The sequence below is a fragment of the Oncorhynchus tshawytscha genome, linkage group LG01 (assembly GCF_018296145.1).
Source record: "Oncorhynchus tshawytscha isolate Ot180627B linkage group LG01, Otsh_v2.0, whole genome shotgun sequence".
NCBI classification, from domain to species: Eukaryota; Metazoa; Chordata; class Actinopteri; order Salmoniformes; family Salmonidae; genus Oncorhynchus; species Oncorhynchus tshawytscha.
Window position 1 is genome coordinate 8,971,947 of NC_056429.1, and position 21,208 is coordinate 8,993,154.

The 21,208-nt window shown below is 43.5% G+C and overlaps 1 protein-coding gene across 6 annotated transcripts in view; it reads right to left on the reverse strand.

Moving 5' to 3' along the window:
- The window catches only part of LOC112247920 (inositol hexakisphosphate and diphosphoinositol-pentakisphosphate kinase 1-like), a 108,480-nt gene that overhangs the window by 46,106 nt on the left and 41,166 nt on the right, over window positions 1-21,208 (reverse strand). For all 6 annotated transcript variants that reach the window (XM_042326413.1, XM_042326280.1, XM_042326338.1 and 3 more), the window contains 10 exons: window positions 21,043-21,164; window positions 20,683-20,865; window positions 19,521-19,662; window positions 18,923-19,146; window positions 16,917-17,044; window positions 15,791-15,905; window positions 15,419-15,526; window positions 15,210-15,326; window positions 14,304-14,441; window positions 8,854-8,953 (listed from right to left, as the gene is read on the reverse strand). In XM_042326413.1, the coding sequence (XP_042182347.1) occupies window positions 8,854-8,953; window positions 14,304-14,441; window positions 15,210-15,326; window positions 15,419-15,526; window positions 15,791-15,905; window positions 16,917-17,044; window positions 18,923-19,146; window positions 19,521-19,662; window positions 20,683-20,865; window positions 21,043-21,164 (1,377 nt within the window). The remainder of the gene's footprint in view (window positions 1-8,853; window positions 8,954-14,303; window positions 14,442-15,209; window positions 15,327-15,418; window positions 15,527-15,790; window positions 15,906-16,916; window positions 17,045-18,922; window positions 19,147-19,520; window positions 19,663-20,682; window positions 20,866-21,042; window positions 21,165-21,208) is intronic.

A 21,208-nucleotide genomic window follows, 5' to 3' on the forward strand; every position in this document is an offset into this window, starting at 1 on the left:
GAGAGAGAGAGAGAACACGAGAGAGAGAGAGAGAACACACAACAAGAGAGAGAACACACGAGAGAGAGAGAGAGAACACACGAGAGAGAGAGAGAACACAGAGAGAGAGAGAAGAGAGAGAAACACAGAGAGAGAGAGAGAGAACACGAGAGAGAGAGAGAGAACACACGAGAGAGAGAGAGAGAGAGAGAGAGAGAACACACGAGAGAGAGAGAGAGAAAACATATAGAGAGAGAGAGAGAACACCGAGAGAGTGAGAGAGAGAGAGAGAGAGAACACGAGAGAGAGAGAGAGAAGAACACGAGAGAGAGAGAGAGAGAACACGAGAGAGACAGAGAGAGAGAGAGAACACGAGAGAGAGAGAGAGAACACGAGAGAGAGAGAGACAGAGAGAACAACAGAGAGAGAGAGAGAGAACACGAGAGAGAGAGAGAGAGAGAGAGAGAGAACACAGAGAGAGAGAGCACACTATATATATATATAGAACACGAGATATATATAGAACACGAGAGATAAGAACACGAGATATAGAGAGAGAGAGAGAGAGAGAGAGAGAGAGAACACACGAGAGAGAGAGAAACACGAGAGAGAGAACAGAGAGAGAGAGAGAGAACACGAGAGAGAGAGAGAGAGAACACGAGAGAGAGATAGATATAGAGACACACGAGAGAGAGAGAGAGAAAACACGAGAGAGAGAGAGAGAGAGAGAGAGAACAGAGAGAGAGAGAGAGAACGAGAGAGAGAGAGAACACGAGAGAGAGAGAACACGAGAGAGAGAGAGAGAACACGAGAGAGAGAGAGAACAGAGAAAGAGAGAGAGAGAACACGAGAGAGATATAGAGAGAAGAACACGAGAGAGAGAGAGAGAACACGAGAGAGAGAGAGAGAGAACACGAGAGAGAGAGAGATAGAGAACACGAGAGAGAGAGAGAACACGAGAGAGAGAGATAACACGAGATAGATAACACGAGATATAGATATATAGAACACGAGAGAGAGATAGAGAGAGAAGAACACGAGAGAGATAGAGAACACGAGAGAGATAGAGAGAGAACACTATAGATATAGAGATAACATATATATATATATAGACACATATATATAGAGAGAGAAACACGAGATAGAGAGAACAGATAGAGAGAAGAGAACACGAGAGAGAGAGAGAGAGAGAACACGAGAGAGAGAGAGAACACGAGAGAGAGAGAGAGAGAGAAAGAGAGAGAGAGAGAGAGAGAGAATAAGAGAGAGAGAGAACACGAGAGAGAGAGAGAGAGAGAACAGAACAGAGAGAGAGAGAGAGAACACGATAGAGAGATATATAGAACACGAGAGAGATATAGATAAACACGATAGATATAGAGAGAACACGAGATAGAGAGAGAGAACACGAGAGAGAGAGAGATAAGAAACCTGGAGAGATAGATAAACACGAGAGAGAGAAGATAGAACACGAGAGAGAGAGATAGATAGAGAAGAGAGAACACCATATATATATATAGAGAGAACACGAGAGATATATAGAGAACACGAGATATATATATATATAGAAGAGAGAACACGAGAGATAGATAGAGAGAACTAGAGATATATATATAACACGAGATATATATATATAGAACACAGAGATATAGAGAGAACACGAGAGAGAGAGAGAACACGAGAGATATAGATAGAGATAGAGAACACGATAGATATATATATATATAGAGAGAGAACACGAGATATATAGAGAGAACACGAGAGAGAGATAGAGAACACGAGAGAGAGAGAGAACACGAGAGAGAGAGAGAGAGAGAGAACACGAGAGAGAGAGAGAGAGAACACGAGAGAGAGAACAGAGAGAGAGAGAGAGAACACGAGAGAGAGACACGAGAGAGAACACGAGAGATATATAGAGAAGAACACGAGAGAGATATATAGAACACGAGATATATATAGAGAACACGAGAGAGATATAGAGAAACCAGATATATATATAGAACACGAGACCTATAGAGATAACAGAGATATATATAGAACATATAGAGAGACACGAAGAGAACACGATATATATATATAGAACACGAGATATATAGAGAGAGAACACGAGAGAGAGATAGAGAACACGAGATATATAGAGAGAGAGAAGATATATATATATATAAAGAGAACACGATAGAGAGATATATATAGAACACGAGAGAGAGATAAGAGAGAACACCTATAGAGATACATATATATATATACACCGATATATATATAAACACCTATATATATATATATAAACACTATATATATATATATATATATAAACACCTATATATATAGAGAACACCATATATATATATATACACATATATATATATATATAAACAGATATATATATATATATATACACGAACACTATATATATATATATATAACATAAACAGATATATATATATATATTTATATATATAATATATATAGATATAGAGAACACGAGAGAGATATAGAGAGAACACGATAGATATATATATAGATAGAGAGAGAGAGAACACGAGAGAGAGAGAGAGAGAACACGAGAGAGAGAGAGAGAACACATAGAGAGAGAGAGAGAACACGAGAGAGATAGAGAGACAACAGAGAGAGATATATATATAGAGAGAGAACACGAGAGATATAAAGAACATATATATATATATATAGAGAACATATATATATATATATAGAACACCATATATATATATATAAGAGAAACCTATATATATATATATAATATAAGATATATATATATATATATATATATATAACATATATATATATATATATATATATATATATATATATAAAACACTATATATATATATATAACATATATATATACGAGAGATATATATAGAACACGAGAGAGAGAGAGAGAACACGAGAGAGAGAGAGAGATAGAACACGAGAGAGAACACGAGAGAGAGAACATAGAGAGAGAGAGAACACGAGAGAGAGAACACGAGAGAGAGAGAGAGAACACGAGAGAGAGAGAGAGATAGAGAGAGAGAGAGAACACGAGAGAGAGAGAGAACACAGAGAGAGAGAGAGAGAGAGAGAGAGAACACGAGAGATATATAACAGAGAGAGAGAGAGAGAGAACACGAGAGAGAGAGAGAACACGAGAGAGAACAGAGAGAGAGAACACGAGAGAGAGAGAACACGATATATATAGAGAGAGAGAACAGAGAGAGAGAACAGAGAGAGAGAACACGAGAGAGAGAGAACAGAGAGAGAGAGAGAACACGAGAGAGAGAGAGAGAACACGAGAGAGATAGAGAAACACGAGAGATAGAGAGAACAGAGATATATATATATATATTAAACATATATATATATATATATATATATAACACCATATATATATATATAGAACACGATATATATATATATAACACGAGATAGATATATATATAGAACACGAGAGAGATATATAGAGAACACGATATATATATAGAGATATATATAACAAGAGATATATATATAGAGAGAGAGAACACGAGAGAGAGAACACGAGAGAGAGAGAACACACGAGAGAGAGAGAAACACGAGAGAGAGAGAGAACACGAGAGAGAGAGAACACGAGAGAGAGAGAGAACAACGATAGAGAGATAACAGATAGAGAGATAGAGAACAGAGAGAGAGAGAGAACACGAGAGAGAGAAGAGAGAGAAGAGAGAGAGAGAGAGAGAACACGAGAGAGAGAGAGAGAGAGAACAGAGAGATATACACCATATATATATATAGACACTATATATATATATATATATAACACTATATAGAGATATATATATATATCAACATATATATATATATATATATAAACACTATATATATATATATATATATAAACACCTAAGTATATATATATATAAACACCTATATATATATATATAAACACCATATATATATATATATATATATATGTTATATATATATACATATATATATATATATATATAAAACACCTATATATATATATATAGAGACCAGATATATATATATATATATAGAGAGAAATATATATATAGAGAAACACTATATATATATATATATAGAGAACACGAGATAGAGAGAGAGAAACACGATATATATATATATAAACACGAGAGAGATATAGAGAGATATATAGAGAGAGAACACGATATATATAGAGAACACAGAGATATATATATAGAGAACAGAGAGAGATATATAGAGAGAGAGAACATAGAGAGAGAGATAGAACACGAGAGAGAGAGAGAACACGAGAGAGAAGAACGAGAGAGAGAGAGATAACACGAGATATATAGAGAGAATACGAGAGAGAGAGAGAACACGAGAGAGAGAGAGAGAGATAACAGAAGAGAGAGAACACGAGAGAGAGAGAGAGAACACGAGAGAGATATAGAGAGAGAACACGAACAGAGAGAGAGAACACGAGATAGAGAGAGAACAGAGATAGAGAGAGAGAACACGAGAGAGAGAGAGAGAACAAGATATAGAGATAGAGAGAACAGAGAGAGAGAGAACACGAGATATATAAGATAACATATATATATATAGAGAACACGAGAGAGAGATATATAACAAAAGAGAGAGAGAGAGAACACGAGAGAGAGAGAGAGAGAGAGAGAGAGAGAACACGAGAGAGAGAGAGAGAGAGAGAAACGAGAGAGAGAGAGAGAGAGAGAGAGAGAACACGAGAGAGAGAGAGAGAGAGAGAAACAGAGAGAGAGAGAGAGAGAGAACACGAGAAGAGAGAGAGAGAGAACACAGAGAGAGAGAGAGAACACGAGAGAGAGAGAGAGAGAGAGAACACGAGAGAGAGAGAGAGAGAGAGAGAACACGAGAGAGATATAGAGAACACGATTATAGATAGAGATATAACACGAGAGATATATATATAGAGATCTTATATATATATATAACACGAGAGATATAGAGAGAGAACACGAGAGAGATATATAACACGAGAGAGAGAGAGAATAGAGATACAGAGAGAGAGAGAGAGAGAGAACACGAGAGAGAGAGAGAGAGAACACTATAGAGAGAGAGAGAGAACACGAGAGAGAGAACACGAGAGAGAGAACACGAGAGAGAGAGAGAGAACACGAGAGAGAGAGAGAACAGAGAGAGAGAGAGAACACGAGAGAGAGAGAGAACACGAGAGAGAGAGAGCACACAAGAGAGAGAGAGAGAGCACACGAGAGAGAGAGAACACGAGAGAGAGAGAGAGAGAGAGAGAGAGAACACGAGAGAGAGAGAGAACACGAGATAGAGAGAGAACAGAGAGAGAGAGAGAGAGAGAACACGAGAGAGAGAGAGAGAGAGAACAGAGAGAGAGAGAGAGAGAACACGAGAGAGAACACGAGAGAGAGAGAGAACACGAGAGAGAACACGAGAGAGAGAGAGGGAACACGAGAGAGAGAGAGAGAGAACACGAGAGAGAGAACACGAGAGAGAGAGAGAGAGAACACGAGAGAGAGAGAGAGAGAACACGAGAGAGAGAGAGAGAACACGAGAGAGAGAGAGATAGAGAGAGAGAGAGAGATATATATACAGAGAGAGAGAGAGAGAACACGAGAGAGAGAGAGAGAGAACAGAACACAGAGAGAGAGAGAGAGAGAGAGAACACGAGAGAGAGAGAGAGAGAACACGATATAGAGAGAGAGATATATATATAGATAGAGAGAGAGAGAGAGAACAGAACAAGAGAGATATAGAGAGAGAGAACACGAGAGAGATATAGAGAGAGAACACTATAGATATATATATAGAGAACACGAGATATATATATAGTTCATATATAGAGAGAGATATATATATAGAGAGAAACACGAGAGATATATATATATAGATAGATATATAGAACACGAGAGAGATATAGAACACGAGAGAGAGATATATAGAACACGAGATAGAGATATATAGAGAGAACACGAGAGATAGAGAGAGAACACGAGATATAGAGAACAGAGATATAGAGAGAGAACACGAGATAGATAGAGAGAACACGATAGATATAGATAGAGAGAGAGAGAGAACACGATATATATATAGAGAGAGAGAGAACACTATATATATATATATATATATAGAACAGATATATATATATAGACCTATATATAGATATATAACGAGAGATAGAGAGAGAGAACACGAGAGAGAGAGAGAGAACACGAGAGAGAGAGAGAGAAAAACACGAGAGAGAGAGAGAGAGAACACGAGAGAGAGAGAGAGAGAACACGAGAGAGAGAGAGAGAACACGAGAGAGAGAGAGAGAGAACACGAGAGAGAGAGAGAGAACACGAGAGAGAACAGAGAGAGAGAACACGAGAGAGAGAGAGAGAACACGAGAGAGAGAGAGAGAGAACACGAGAGAGAGAGAGAGAACACAGAGAGAGAGAGAGAGAGAGAACACGAGAGAGAGAGAGAGAACACGAGAGAGAGAGAGAGAACACGAGAGAGAGAGAGAGAACACGAGAGAGAGAGAGAGAGAACACGAGAGAGATAGAGATAGAGAACACGAGAGAGAGAGAGAGAACACGAGAGAGAGAGAGAGAACACGAGAGAGAGAGAGAGAGAGAACACGAGAGAGAGAGAGAGAGAGAACACGAGAGAGAGAGAGAGAACACGAGAGAGAGAGAGAGATAGAGAACACGAGAGAGAGAGAGAGAACACGAGAGAGAGAGATAGAACACGAGAGATAGAGAGAGAGAGAGAACACTATAGAGAGAGAGAGAGAGAGATAGAGAACACGAGAGATATAGATAGAGAGAGAGAACACATATATAGAGAGAGAGAGAGAGAGAACACGAGAGAGATATAGAGAGAGAGAGATACACGAGAGAGAGATATATAGAGATATATATAGAGAGAGAGAGAGAACATAGAGAGAGAGAACACTATAGAGAGAGAGAGATATAACACGAGAGAGAGAGAGAGATATATAGAACATATATATAGAGAGAGAGAGAGATATATAGAGAGAGAGAACACGAGATAGAGAGAGAACAATATATATAGAGAACATATATATATATATAGAACACGAGAGAGAGAGAGAACACGAGAGAGAGAGAGAGAGAACATAGAGAGAGAGAGAGAGAGAACACGAGAGAGAGAGAGAGAGAACACGAGAGAGAGAGAGAGAGAACACGAGAGAGAGAGAGAGAGAACAGAGAGATAGAGAGAGAGAGAGAGAACACGAGAGAGAGAGAGAGAACACGAGAGAGAGAGAAACAGAGAGAGATAGAGAACACGAGAGAGATAGAGAACACGAGAGAGATAGAGAACACGAGAGAGAGAGAGAAGAGAGAGAGAGAGAACACGAGAGAGAGAGAGAACACGAGAGAGAGAGAACACGAGAGAGAGAGAGAGAACACGAGAGAGAGAGAGAGAACAGAGAGAGAGAGAGAACACGAGAGAGAGAGAGAACACGAGAGAGAGAGAGAACACGAGAGAGAGAGAGAGAACACGAGAGAGAGAGAGAGAGAACACGAGAGAGAGAGAGAGAGAGAGAACAGAGAGAGAGAGAGAGAGAACACGAGAGAGAGAGAGAGAGAACACGAGAGAGAGAGAGAAGAGAGAACGAGAGAGAGAACGAGAGAGAGAGAACAGAGAGAACGAGAGAGAGAGAGAACACGAGAGAGAACGAGAGAGAGAGAGAACATGAGAGAGAACGAGAGAGAGAGAGAACATGAGAGAGAACGAGAGAGAGAGAGAGAGAACACGAGAGAGAGAGAGAGAACACGAGAGAGAGAGAGAGAACACGAGAGAGAGAGAGAGAGAACACGAGAGAGAGAGAGAGAGAGAGAACACGAGAGAGAGAGAGAACACGAGAGAGAGAGAGAACACGAGAGAGAGAGAGAACACGAGAGAGAGAGAGAACACGAGAGAGAGAGAGAACACGAGAGAGAGAGAGAGAGAACACGAGAGAGAGAGAGAGAGAACACGATAGAGATATATATAGAACACACCTAGATATATATAGAGAACACGAGAGAGATATATATAGAACACGAGATATAGAGAGAACACTAGAGAGAGAGAGAACACGAGAGAGAGAGAGAGAACACGAGAGAGAGAGAGAACACGAGAGAGAGAGAGAACACGAGAGAGAGAGAGAACACGAGAGAGAGAGAACACGAGAGAGAGAGAGAACGAGAGAGAGAGAACATGAGAGAGAACGAGAGAGAGAGAACATGAGAGAGAGAACATGAGAGAGAACGAGAGAGAGAGAGAACATGAGAGAGAACGAGAGAGAGAGAGAACATGAGAGAGAACGAGAGAGAGAGAGAGAACATGAGAGAGAACGAGAGAGAGAGAGAACATGAGAGAGAACGAGAGAGAGAGAGAACGAGAGAGAGAGAGAGAACATGAGAGAGAACGAGAGAGAGAGAGAACATGAGAGAGAACGAGAGAGAGAGAGAACGAGAGAGAGAGAGAACGAGAGAGAGAGAGAGAACGAGAGAGAGAGAGAGAGAGAACGAGAGAGAGAGAGAGAGAACGAGAGAGAGAGAACGAGAGAGAGAGAGAGAGAGAACGAGAGAGAGAGAACGAGAGAGAGAGAAGAGAGAGAGAGAGAGAGAGAGAGAGAGAGAACGAGAGAGAGAGAGAGAGAGAGAGAGAGAGAGAGAGAGAGAGAGAGAGAGAGAGAGAGAGAGAGAGAGAGAGAGAGAGAGAGAGAGAGAGAGAGAGAGAGAGAGAGAGAGAGAGAGAGAGAGAGAGAGAGAGAGAGAGAGACAACAGATAGTGAGGTACTTCACATAACCCAGAGAGATCAGTGAGATAGTGTTGATGTCAGGGGGCAGAAATATGACAGTGGCAGCAGTGGTTGGTCCAGGGGGACAGAAACCAGATACCCACCTAGGCCAGTCTGTTTAATCTCGGGGGACTGGCACGAGCACGAGGGGAAGAGGCGATAGGAGGTGCCTTTGGAGGAGGTGGGCAAGGTCTCGGAGAGGACCTGGTTGGGGACAGGGACACATGGTCACAGTGAGACAGACAGCGACAGACAAACAGCTGACTGTCAGACAGGTAGTTAAATAACCAGGAATAACTTGTAAAAACACAAACATGACTTGACTAATCATCACTAATAAGGACACAGTACACAGACCATATAGTCTACTGTGCCCCAGATTAAAAATCAGTGGTGTGAAGCACTTAGGTAAAAATCATTTAAAGTAGTTATGGGTATCTGTACTTTACGATTTATATTTTTGACATCACTACATTCCTAAAGAAAATAATATATTTTTTACCATATATTTCCCCTGGCACCCAAAAGTACTCGTTACATTTTGATGCTTAGCAGGACAGGAAAATGTTCCAATTCACACACTAAATCAAGAGAACATCCCTGGTCATCTCTACTGCCCTTATCAAGAGAACATCCCTGGTCATCTCTACTGCCCTTATCAAGAGAACATCCCTGGTCATCTCTACTGCCCTTCTCAAGAGATCATCCCTGGTCATCTCTACTGCCCTTATCAAGAGAACATCCCTGGTCATCTCTACTGCCCTTATCAAGAGAACATCCCTGGTCATCTCTACTGCCCTTCTCAAGAGATCATCCCTGGTCATCTCTACTGCCTCTGATCTGGCGACTCACTAAACACAAATGCTTTGTTTGTAAATGATGTCTGAGTGTTGGAGTGTGTCCTGGCCATCCGTAAAAATGAAATTAAACTTGAAAATAGTTATCTGGTTTGCTTAATATAAGGAATTTGAAATGATTTATATACTTAAGTATATTTTAGCAATTACATTTACTTTTGATACTCAATGGAAAAATCCACCCAAAACCCCTAATTTCTTTAATTTACAGTGTTAAATAACACTAATATTTGAGAACAATATTTTTATGATGAAATGCTTCATTTTGGCTTTCTAAAACGGTTGGTTGCAACATGAATCGTTGTGTAAATTTGTTGCATCTCAAGTTGACTACAAAATCCACAATGCAATGCGCTCTATACGGGCTGACTGGCAAGCTAGCTAGCAAACGTAGTTACACACATTAATACTAGTTAGCTGTAATCGCCTAAACAAACTGCACTATCAATTTAGGAGTCTACAATATCACCATGTTCATGTTCAACCTGCAGATGGATGTGCCTCTCAGAGTGGAGTCTAACATTCGCAACAGCAGATATATTTTTGAGGGAAACGTTGCCTATGCTAGGCTAACAAAACCCCAAAATTAACACACATTTCATCAACAGGAAGTACAACATTACAAATCTTTTCAGAGATGTGAAATAATTAACTTGCTATCTGTAGCAGTGGCGTAGCCCAGTTTGATCTCAGGCCTAACCAACAAAAATGTAACAGAAATTATTCAATATAAATCGTTTCATTTTATTACATTTTTTAAAAAAGAAACCCATGTGAGATTTATTTTCTATGGGTCATTTTATTATAATGTAACAAATAAATAGTCCGCGACAATCAAGTTGGCGCCGACTGTTGGTAACATTTAAGAAAAAAACTCATACGGTGGTTTACATCAACAATGTCACGTGGCTAAACTTTATAACGCATAAACTAGCACGCTCCACCGCGCAAGTTTACTCGAAGTAACTCACCAGCTACGGTAATTTAGCAGTTCCAGCAATGGCAACCCAAAATGTTGATCGCTGGGTTTTTCCAAAAAAGACATCTGGAGAAAAAGGTGTGTTTGTCTGAGAATAATTTGGATCAATCTACCGATAGCTTCCAGAATGAGACATTAACAGGTGGCGCCAGGATAGACACAACCACAATCGCCATCACAACTGCCAATGCCACGTTGAGCCAGGCATGCTTGCCTACCCCACCGTCTCCTCTCGTTATTGATTGACCGACAGATTTGTCTGCCGTTGATGAACCAGCCTGTCAACCAAAGCTAGCAACGTTCCCTTCAAGTATGATAAACGGCAAAATCACACTGCTTCTCTTCAAGGTGGTATGACCTTCAATTTCATCTCAAAGTATGACTCAGAAATACAAAACAGGCTTAATGAGCTACCTCACAATGCCACACTTATGAGCCCCGGAATTCAGAACGAGTTTCAGCATCGTTGTTACTGTGGAGGATAAAAGATGAAGTTCATTCTGCGTCTTCCACGTATTTTGCCAAACTAGCAGATGAATATAAAGATCAATCTAAACAAGAACTTATTGTTGTGTGTGTCCAATACATTCATGCTGGAATGCTTAAAGAAAAGAGCTGTTGGGTTTAATGAAACCGCTGATTTATCTGCACAAGGAATTTCTCTGAGAATACTTAGTGTTGTAACCCCTGGAGTTGGATCCCACTGTGGGTTTTTATGTCGATGGCGCTTCAGTCATGTCAGTGTAACAGTTTTGCTTCTGTCCCTCTTTTCTCCCCTACCTGGGCTCGAACCAGGGACCCTCTGCACAAATCGACAACAGCCACCCTCAAAGCATCATTACCCATCTCTCCACAAAAGCCGCGGCCCTTGCAGAGCAAGGGGAACAACTACTTCAATGTCTCAGAGCGAGTGACGTCACTGATATAAACACTATTAGCGCGCACCCCACTAACTAGCTATCCATTTGACAGCGGTTACATCAGGGAACAGAGGAGGGGTACCTGTCCTACTAAAGCAAACATTTAACCAAGCGGTATATGTGCATTGCCACTCCCACCGTTTGAGTTTGGTTCTGTGCAGCGCGGCAAAAGTGTCAGTACCTTTTTATGGACACAGTAATACATCAGCTACACACATTTATGAGTGGATCCCACAGACATGCTGGATTCATAGAAGTACAGAAAGAGTTGCATCCCCATTAGACTCATGTATCGATCTAGAAAGATCCACGGTGGAGTTCAAAGTCAGGGTCTGTGAGTAAAGTGCTGTTAACGCTAGATGTCATTTTCAGAGGTTCTTGCAGAATTTTCAGAGGCTTGTGGACGAACCAAATTAGAAGCCGATGACCTCTTACAACAAATCCAGAACAAGACGTTTTTATTCCTGTTAGTCACGTTTAGTAAATTGTTTTGACATTTAGTGATTTTGCGATGAAGGGATTACAAAGCTCTACATTCTGTGACGGACTGTATTGGTTTAATTGAAATCCTCAAAAGCAGCTTTTCTACGTTCAGAGAACTCAGGGGGAGACTTTGATCAAGTTCTAAACTAACTGAAGAGATGATGATTAAGAATGATATTAGTCATTGGGATGTGACGACATCACGGCAGCGAAAACGGACTGTAAAATTGGCAGACAGTCACAACTTCATTAGGGAAAACATCCAGCATCAAGAGTGACAGTGACCTGAGGCAACTTTGGAACAATATTCTAGACCGACAGATTACTGAGTTGAACTCAAGATTTCAAGAAGACACATATGGGATCATGCAATGGGATCATGCAATGGGATCATGCAAGAGGCAGCCTCCTTTTCCAAAGAATCCCAAACCTGCGGCCTTAAAGAGCAGCTGAAGACCACATGCGATCATTATGCAACATCAAGTGAGGATGCTGAATTCACTGTTTTTATTCAGCAGTTGAGTCTCAAAATGAAGATGGGAAAGAGTGACTTTTCCTCCATAATGAGTGGACTCGACAGCTGCCCTGATGATATTTTCCCTGATATAAACTCTCTGTTAAGGATCCTTGTCACACTTCCAATGACATCATGCAGCGTGAAGAGACTTTTCTCTACAACAACTAGGATAAAACATCGTCTTCACACATCAGTGACCAGGGCCCAACTGAACCACTTCAGTTTGCTGTCTTTAGAGCGTCAACTGACAGATCCATTGGATTGTGATGAAATCATCACCATATTCAACTCAAAGCCTCACCGGCTGCACCTTGTGATGTAGGTCACGACTTATTGATACGTCTACTAAAAGGTAAGGTACCTTTTTATAGTACTACTGGCCGTCGTGGTATAAATGGTAACATCAAATATAGGCTTGTTTGCCCATGGAGATTAAAGTGCGTCTGAAGATGAGTTTTATGTTGTTGGCAACTGGTCTGAAGTTACCGTCTTATTTTAATATGCTGCAACAGGTAATTATTTGTATATGTAACGAGGTTGCTCCGAGTACTATGCACTAGTATAAAACGATTGTATTACAAAATAATAAGGTGTGCGTGGCAAAATAAATGTAATAAATAAGCAGAAAAATGCCTATCCAAATTTCTCTTGGCCTATTCCCCCCCCCCAAAAAAGAAATCTGGCTACGCCCCTGATCTGTAGTATCAGACAGCTTTGGAATCGTGACATTACGTAGTTGTGAGGAAAAAAATAGGCACGTTTCACATATACACTGATTTTGAGAAGGGATTGCATTACGATTAGCTTAGCAACCGCAGCATGACAACGTGAACGCGATTGGTCGACAGTCTGCTGGGTGGGCGTTTTATGTTCCTTTATTCATTAGATTCCTATCTTCTTTGGATAATATCTCTGGCACGGCACCATGCAATGCACCCTGGTCTAAAAAGGCAGACAAATAGGAGAAATGTGCTAGACCCTCGGTTAAATTACACATTTCTCCAGGTAGGAAAATGGCAAAAATATGATCAATGGCTCATCCGAGAGAAGACATCCTACCCAAGTTATGACATCGGACAGAATTGAAATCTGACATGTATGATAGACGTTTTCACAATCTAAAAAATGTTGTATTCCAGTGAACTTCCAGTGTAGTGAGAGAGACTTTACCACTGTGCTACGTCCTACCGGACGGATTTCTACCTGCTACGAACGCCAATAACTCAGATACACATGAAATTACCCAGGGGATTGATTGAACATCACTCAGAGATGCACAAAAACAATATAACATTCAAAATGGGTGAACCTTCCCTTTAAGTACATTTAAAACCAAATACCTTTAGACTTGTACTCAAGTAGTATTTTACTGCGTTACTTTTACTTGTCATTTTGTATTAAGGTATCTTTATTTTTTACTCAAGTAGGACAAAGTGCTTTTCCCACCACTGTGAATACTCATCACTAATAGGGACATAGTACAAAGACTACGTAATCTGAGATGAGTTGCAAAGCGCACACAGATACCTGGATGTTGTTCATCAGGCTACACAACAGAAAACGTTTGATAACGTTTTGCACCGGGAAGCAGACGTTTGGTCAAGGTAAATCGCTCGCTCTCTCAAATTATTTTTTTCCATTATTATTTGGTACCTATGAACAGCCGTCTTAGAAAAATCAGGTCTATCCTAGAGAGTCAATATCTGAACAGATTCACGCTATGCCTGTGATTCAGAAGTGGACTGTACTGAATGTGGGAGAGAGGGCTAGGGTCATGGACGTGACCCTGGTCAGCTACCTCCATGGAGCCAGTCTTGCGGTTGCGGATCATGGGGGATCTTTTGATGCTGATTGGCTCAGAGAGCGACAGGGCCCGGTCAGTCTCGTCCTGTGATAGGTCCTCTAGACTGCCTTGGTTGGTCTGCTTCTCCTGGTTCTGGATTGGATCAAAGAGACCGTTAACAGCGGTTGTAGACACACAGCACACACACACACACACACGGACACACACCACACACCACACACACGGACACACACCACACACGCCCACACACACACACACACACACACACACACACACACACACACACACACGGACACACACACGGACGGACACACGGACGGACACACGGACACACACACGGACACACACACACACGGACGGACACACACACATGGACGGACACACACCACACACACACAGACACCACACACACACAGACACACACACCACACACACACGGACACACACACACACACGGACACACACACACACGGACGGACACACACACGGACGGACACACACCACACACACACACACACGGACGGACACACACCACACACACACATACGGACGGACACACACCACACACACACAGACACACACACACACACACACACACCACACACACAGACGGACACACACCACACACACACGGACGGACACACACGGACACACACACACACACACACACACGGACACAAACCACACACACACGGACACACACACACACACACACACACGGACACACATACACGGACACAAACCACACACGGACACACACCACACGGACACAAACCACACACGGACACACACCACACACGGACACACACACACCACACACACACGGACACACACGGACACACATACACGGACACAAACACACACACACACACCACACACCACACACACACGGACACACACCTCAGCGGAGGCTGGGCGGAAGCCAAAGCCCAGAGGGACGTTCTCCTCGTCCTCACAGCCCTTCACCCCGGGACTGAAGTGGAGCTCCACGTGGAAACGCTCCTCTGACCCAGGGTCCTGTTCAACACAAACACACGGAAACAAAAAAACATGAAAAATGATGTTAAACTACACAGACAGGCAGAGAGAGACAGAGACACCTAACTGACCTTGTTGTTATCCTCATACAGCATGATGACTATCTGGGTCATGTAGTTGAGTTCAGAGACGGCGCTGAGGTAATCCATGGCCTGTTTCCACTGCTGGTCCTTCACTTCCTGTCACACACACACACACAACATTACAACCAGAGATATCTGGATCCTGACAATTCATTCTGCCTATATGAGACAGACAACTGCAAAACAAACAACATAGTATGTGAACCCAGGTCTGCAATATTCATGACCACATCTAAATCACAATTGGTACTTTCAGTGAACTATTCCTTTACATTACAACAACAAATCTGATCCCAGATCTGTTCGTGCCATCTTGCAACCACCTTGACCTATGATCATTGTCGTGCCAAATGTACTTACGTCCAGTAATCCCCCGTAGCGGAAGATGCTGAGCAGTGAGTGGACGTGGCTTTCGCTGGTGAAATAGAGACGGGTCCTGACGTGGCGCCCCGGAGACATGACCCCCCGCGAGTACCTGGAACACCAGAGGGAATGAAAGGCAAATGGGTGATCACTCACTGGGGCAAAGAGAGAGACACTTCAGGGGAGGGTTAACTGGTCCTGGGACAGTGGCTCAACTCGGTGGTATGCCATCATTGTAACAGGGTCTACTAAGAACTGGTTAGTGGAATGTAGGGCTGGGCGACATAGTGAGAAAATCGAGATATGATTTTTAGGCTAACTCATGGCCGATTCACGATACAGTATATATATTTTTTCTTCACTTTTTCTTAGTAGGGTCTGTTCTGTTGTAAATTTTGGGAGAGATGAGACATGAAACAGATATCGTTAAAGGTTAAGTTCTCCATTACAGTAAAATAGAGAGTTGAAAAGAAAATTGTGAGTTGAAACTGCTCATTGTCAGAGAGGAAGTAGTGACCTTTCCACTCTTTGTTGTTGTGAGTGGCAGGGGCTCAGAGTCTGTGGACGAGTGGGAAGGTTCACAGTGCACACAGCATAGAAGGTGGTGCTTAGTGTCATGGGGGAGGGGCTTGGTGTCTGGGGAAGGGGCTTGGTGTCTGGAGGGACGGGCTTGTTGGTGTCCGGGGGAGGGGCTTGTTGGTGTCCGGGGGAGGGGCTTGGTGTCTGGGGAAGGGGCTTGGTGTCTGGGGGAGGGGCTTGTTGGTGTCTGTGTGTGTCTGGGAAGGTGTACAGTGTACACAGCACAGTCAGAATGCTGGAAGGAGACACCCCCAAAAAAAAGTGCCCCCAAAAAATGAGGGAAAAAAATGTGAACTTCGATTCTTGCGGTACAGACATTTCGAACATCGCGCTAAAACATTCATTCAGATTCATTTGATATATCGCCCTGCCCTAGTGGTTATGTCATCATCACAGGGTCTACCAAGAACTGGTCCTAGGACAGAGGCACACTCACAGTGATGTGTACCTACAAGAACTGATCCTAGATCAGTGGCACTGGGTGTATTAGAGACTGACTCCAGAAACCAGTCAAGTGCATCATACAGGTGGCACTGCGACTCACAGCGGGTGCAGCTTATTGACGGCCTCGTCCTCGTGGGTCCTCTGCAGGTCCAGCTGAATCTTCTTCATCAGGGGAAGGCAGTAGGCCTGGGCAATGTCCATCTTCTCTGCCTTATTGATGCCATACTCCTAGAGAGAGACAAACGTGCTCATAGGTATGTTAAAAAAATATAAGCTTCAACCCAAGTTTTTACTTCTGTTGATCATTTTCTGAAAAGACAGAACAGTCATCAGGAGCCAGGTTTACTGTACTGAAAAGACAGAACAGTCATCAGGAGCCAGGTTTACTGTACTGAAAAGACAGAACAGTCATCAGGAGCCAGGTTTACTGTACTGAAAAGACAGAACAGTCATCAGGAGCCAGGTTTACTGTACTGAAAAGACAGAACAGTCATCAGGAGCCAGGTTTACTGTACTGAAAAGACAGAACAGTCATCAGGAGCCAGGTTTACTGTACTGAAAAGACAGAACAGTCATCAGGAGCCAGGTTTACTGTACTGAAAAGACAGAACAGTCATCAGGAGCCAGGTTTACTGTACTGAAAAGACAGAACAGTCATCAGGAGCCAGGTTTACTGTACTGAAAAGACAGAACAGTCATCAGGAGCCAGGTTTACTGTACTGAAAAGACAGAACAGTCATCAGGAGCCAGGTTTACTGTACTGAAAAGACAGAACAGTCATCAGGAGCCAGGTTTACTGTACTTAAAAGACAGAACAGTCATCAGGAGGCAGGTTTACTGTACTTAAAAGACAGAACAGTCATCAGGAGGCAGGTTTACTGTACTTAAAAGACAGAACAGTCATCAGGAGGCAGGTTTACTGTACTTAAGACAGAACAGTCATCAGGAGGCAGGTTTACTGTACTTGAAAAGACAAAACAGTCATCAGGAGCCAGGTCACTTGAAAGGGTAACAAAGTAAGCTGGTATTAAGAATTGAAAAAGGGAATGCCAAGGAGTAAGAAAGGAGGTAGATGAGCCAAGAATCATCCTCAGATTGAGGGGACTGAGAATTCCCCCTCCTCCACCCTCTCTCTGTGTGTGTGTACGTTGACGTTTCTCTATCCAACCAGGGACATAGAAACATTCAGAAGTCATGGTCCCCACCATAGCAGGTCTACACTACAGCTATAGTCCCCGCAGTCGGTCTACACTACAGCTATAGTCCCCGCAGTCGGTCTACACTACAGCTATAGTCCCCACCGTGAGTCTACACTACAGCTATAGTCCCCGCAGTCGGTCTACACTACAGCTATAGCAGTCGGTCTACACTACAGCTATAGTCCCCGCAGTCGGTCTACACTACAGCTATAGTCCCCGCAGTCGGTCCACTACAGCTATAGTCCCTGCAGTCAGTCTACACTACAGCTATAGTCCCTGCAGTCGGTCTACACCACAGCTATAGTCCCCACCATAGCAGGTCTACACTACAGCTATAGTCCCCGCAGTCAGTCTACACTACAGCTATAGTCCCCACCGTGAGTCTACACTACAGCTATAGTCCCCGCAGTCGGTCTACACTACTGCTATAGTCCCTGCAGTCGGTCTACACCACAGCTATAGTCCCCACCATAGCAGATAGCAGGTCTACACTACAGCTATAGTCCCCACCATAGCAGGTCTACACTACAGCTATAGTCCCCGCAGTCGGTCTACACTACAGCTATAGTCCCCACAGTCGGTCTACACCACAGCCATAGTCCCCACAGTCGGTCTACACCACAGCCATAGTCCCCACAGTCAGTCTACACCACAGCTATAGTCCCCACAGTCGGTCTACACCACAGCCATAGTCCCCACAGTCAGTCTACACTACAGCCATAGTCCCCACAGTCAGTCTACACTACAGCTATAGTCCCCACAGTCGGTCTACATCACAGCTATAGTCCCCGCAGTCGGTCTACACCACAGCTATAGTCCCCACAGTCGGTCTACACTACAGCTATAGTCCCCACTTAAGTAGGTAAACGTGTGTGTGATAAATAAATAAATAATGTCTTCCCCTCACCTGAGGTATGACGATGTCGGCCAGGGCTCGGGACAGCCTGAACAGCTCCAGTGTGTCCTCTAGGTCCAGTGTGGCGTTGTGCTGCGTGTCGTACTTCACACAGTCGTAGATGTCTGGGATCTTACTGATGTCGTAGCGACCGCTCTTATTCCGGAAGTCCCTTTCCAGCTTGGACCAGCGTTGCAGCATCAGCTCCAGGGTCTCACTGTGGTACAGCTGCAGGTCTGGGAACAGGACTTAGCTTACAGGTACAGCTGCAGGTCTGGGAACAGGTCTTAGCTTACAGGTACAGCTGCAGGTCTGGGAACAGGACTTAGCTTACAGGTACAGCTGCAGGTCTGGGAACAGGACTTAGCTTACAGGTACAGCTGCAGGTCTGGGAACAGGACTTAGCTTACAGGTACAGCTGCAGGTCTGGGAACAGGATTTAGCTTACAGGTACAGCTGCAGGTCTGGGAACAGGGCTTAGCTTACAGGTACAGCTGCAGGTCTGGGAACAGGGCTTAGCTTACAGGTACAGCTGCAGGTCTGGGAACAGGTCTTAGCTTACAGGTACAGCTGCAGGTCTGGGAACAGGTCTTAGCTTACAGATACAGACCTGCAGATTTGGGGTCCTCCAGCCTCCTGCGGATCTGGGAGGTGAGTCTCTGGATGAGGGCGTAGACCTGGTCACACGTCCTCACTGGGTTCCCTATGGTCTTCATAGAGGTGACCAGGGAGGGGCTTCCTGTAGGGGCCAGCTGCAACACATGGTAACAGTCCCACTTTAATACAGTGGAACTAATAGTGCAGAACGTAATGGAACGGCGTAGCGCCAACATTGGTATCCATAACAACCAGTGATGAAATGCGAGATCTCTTATCTGGAGATTGACAGAGATGTCATGCTCAGTTGATGGCTGTACGGTAAGGAATGAATAGGAAACATTGTTTTTAAATCTCAAGAATACTGAAAGACTTGAGGTAATTGTCGATGGAGCCTCCCATCAGTGAAACAGAGTGTTAATTTGGGTGACCATTTCGCTACTTCAACCCCGCAGGTAAAAATACATTGATGCAGTGTAAAACTTGTAATAATGACACGTCTTAATATCTCAATGATTCTTAGTTGAATGCCTTATGGAGACATTATAAGCTCATTCATGGTTATAACAACTCATAAGCAATTACACCTGTACGCAGTGAGTATAGTGTTATTAACCATTAAACAGGGCTTTCCTGGCCTCCCGGGTGGCGCAGTGGTTAAGGGCACTGTACTGCAGCGCCAGCTGTGCCATCAGAGTCCCTGGGTTCGCGCCCAGGCTCTGTCGTAACCGGCCGCGACTGGGTGGTCCGTGGGGCGACGCACAATTGGCCTGGCGTCGCCTGGGTTAGGGAGGGTTTGGTCGGTAGGGGTGTAGTCATCGCGCACCAGCGACTCCTGTGGCGGGCTGAGCGCAGTGTGCGCTAACCAAGGTTGCCAGGTGCACGGTGTTTCCTCCGACACATTGGTGCGGCTGGCTTCCGTGTTGGATGCGCACTGTGTTAAGGTTGGGTTATGTATTGGAGGACGCATGACTTTCAACCTTCGTCTCTCCCGAGCCCGTACGGGAGTTGTAGCGATGAGACAAGATAGTAGCTACTAAAAACAATTGGATACCATGAAATTGGGGAGAAAAAGGGGAAAAATTCAACAAAAAAAAAACAGGGCTTTCCTGGTTTTCTTCAACCCCGATTGGGTGGTTAGTAGTGGTCTAGGTGAACGGGTATGCTGACTGTACCTTCTGGTAGTCGGCCTCAGTGAAGTCCTGGTCTTTCTGCATGATCTCATGGAGCCGTACCTTCACCCTCTGCTGGCAGTCGGTCAGAGACTCGCTGTCGCTGTCCAGCATGCCGTTCATGTTGGCACTCTTCACCATCTGCACCAGGATGGGAGTCAGCTCCCCCTCCAGAGCTAGCAGACCCTATACACACACACACAGTTAAGAGATATATACATATGTTCACACATACTGTACACAGAAAGGGTTGATATATGCAGGGTTGGAGATATGTTGACACTGAACACAAATGAAAGAAACAAGGCTAGTGAGCATACTGTACACACGTATACAGAAACAACTACAGACATACGCACGCACCTTGGCAAAAGCAGCAGCGGTCATCTGAACACGGCCTTCGTCTGAGGCGTAGATCTTGAGGTCGTGGCGGTAGGTGCTGTGTAAACGGAGCAGACCACAGCCAGGGAAACCAGCGTAGTCCCCTTCAGAGTCAAACACAGAGGCAGGAACATCAGCCTTGCAGGAC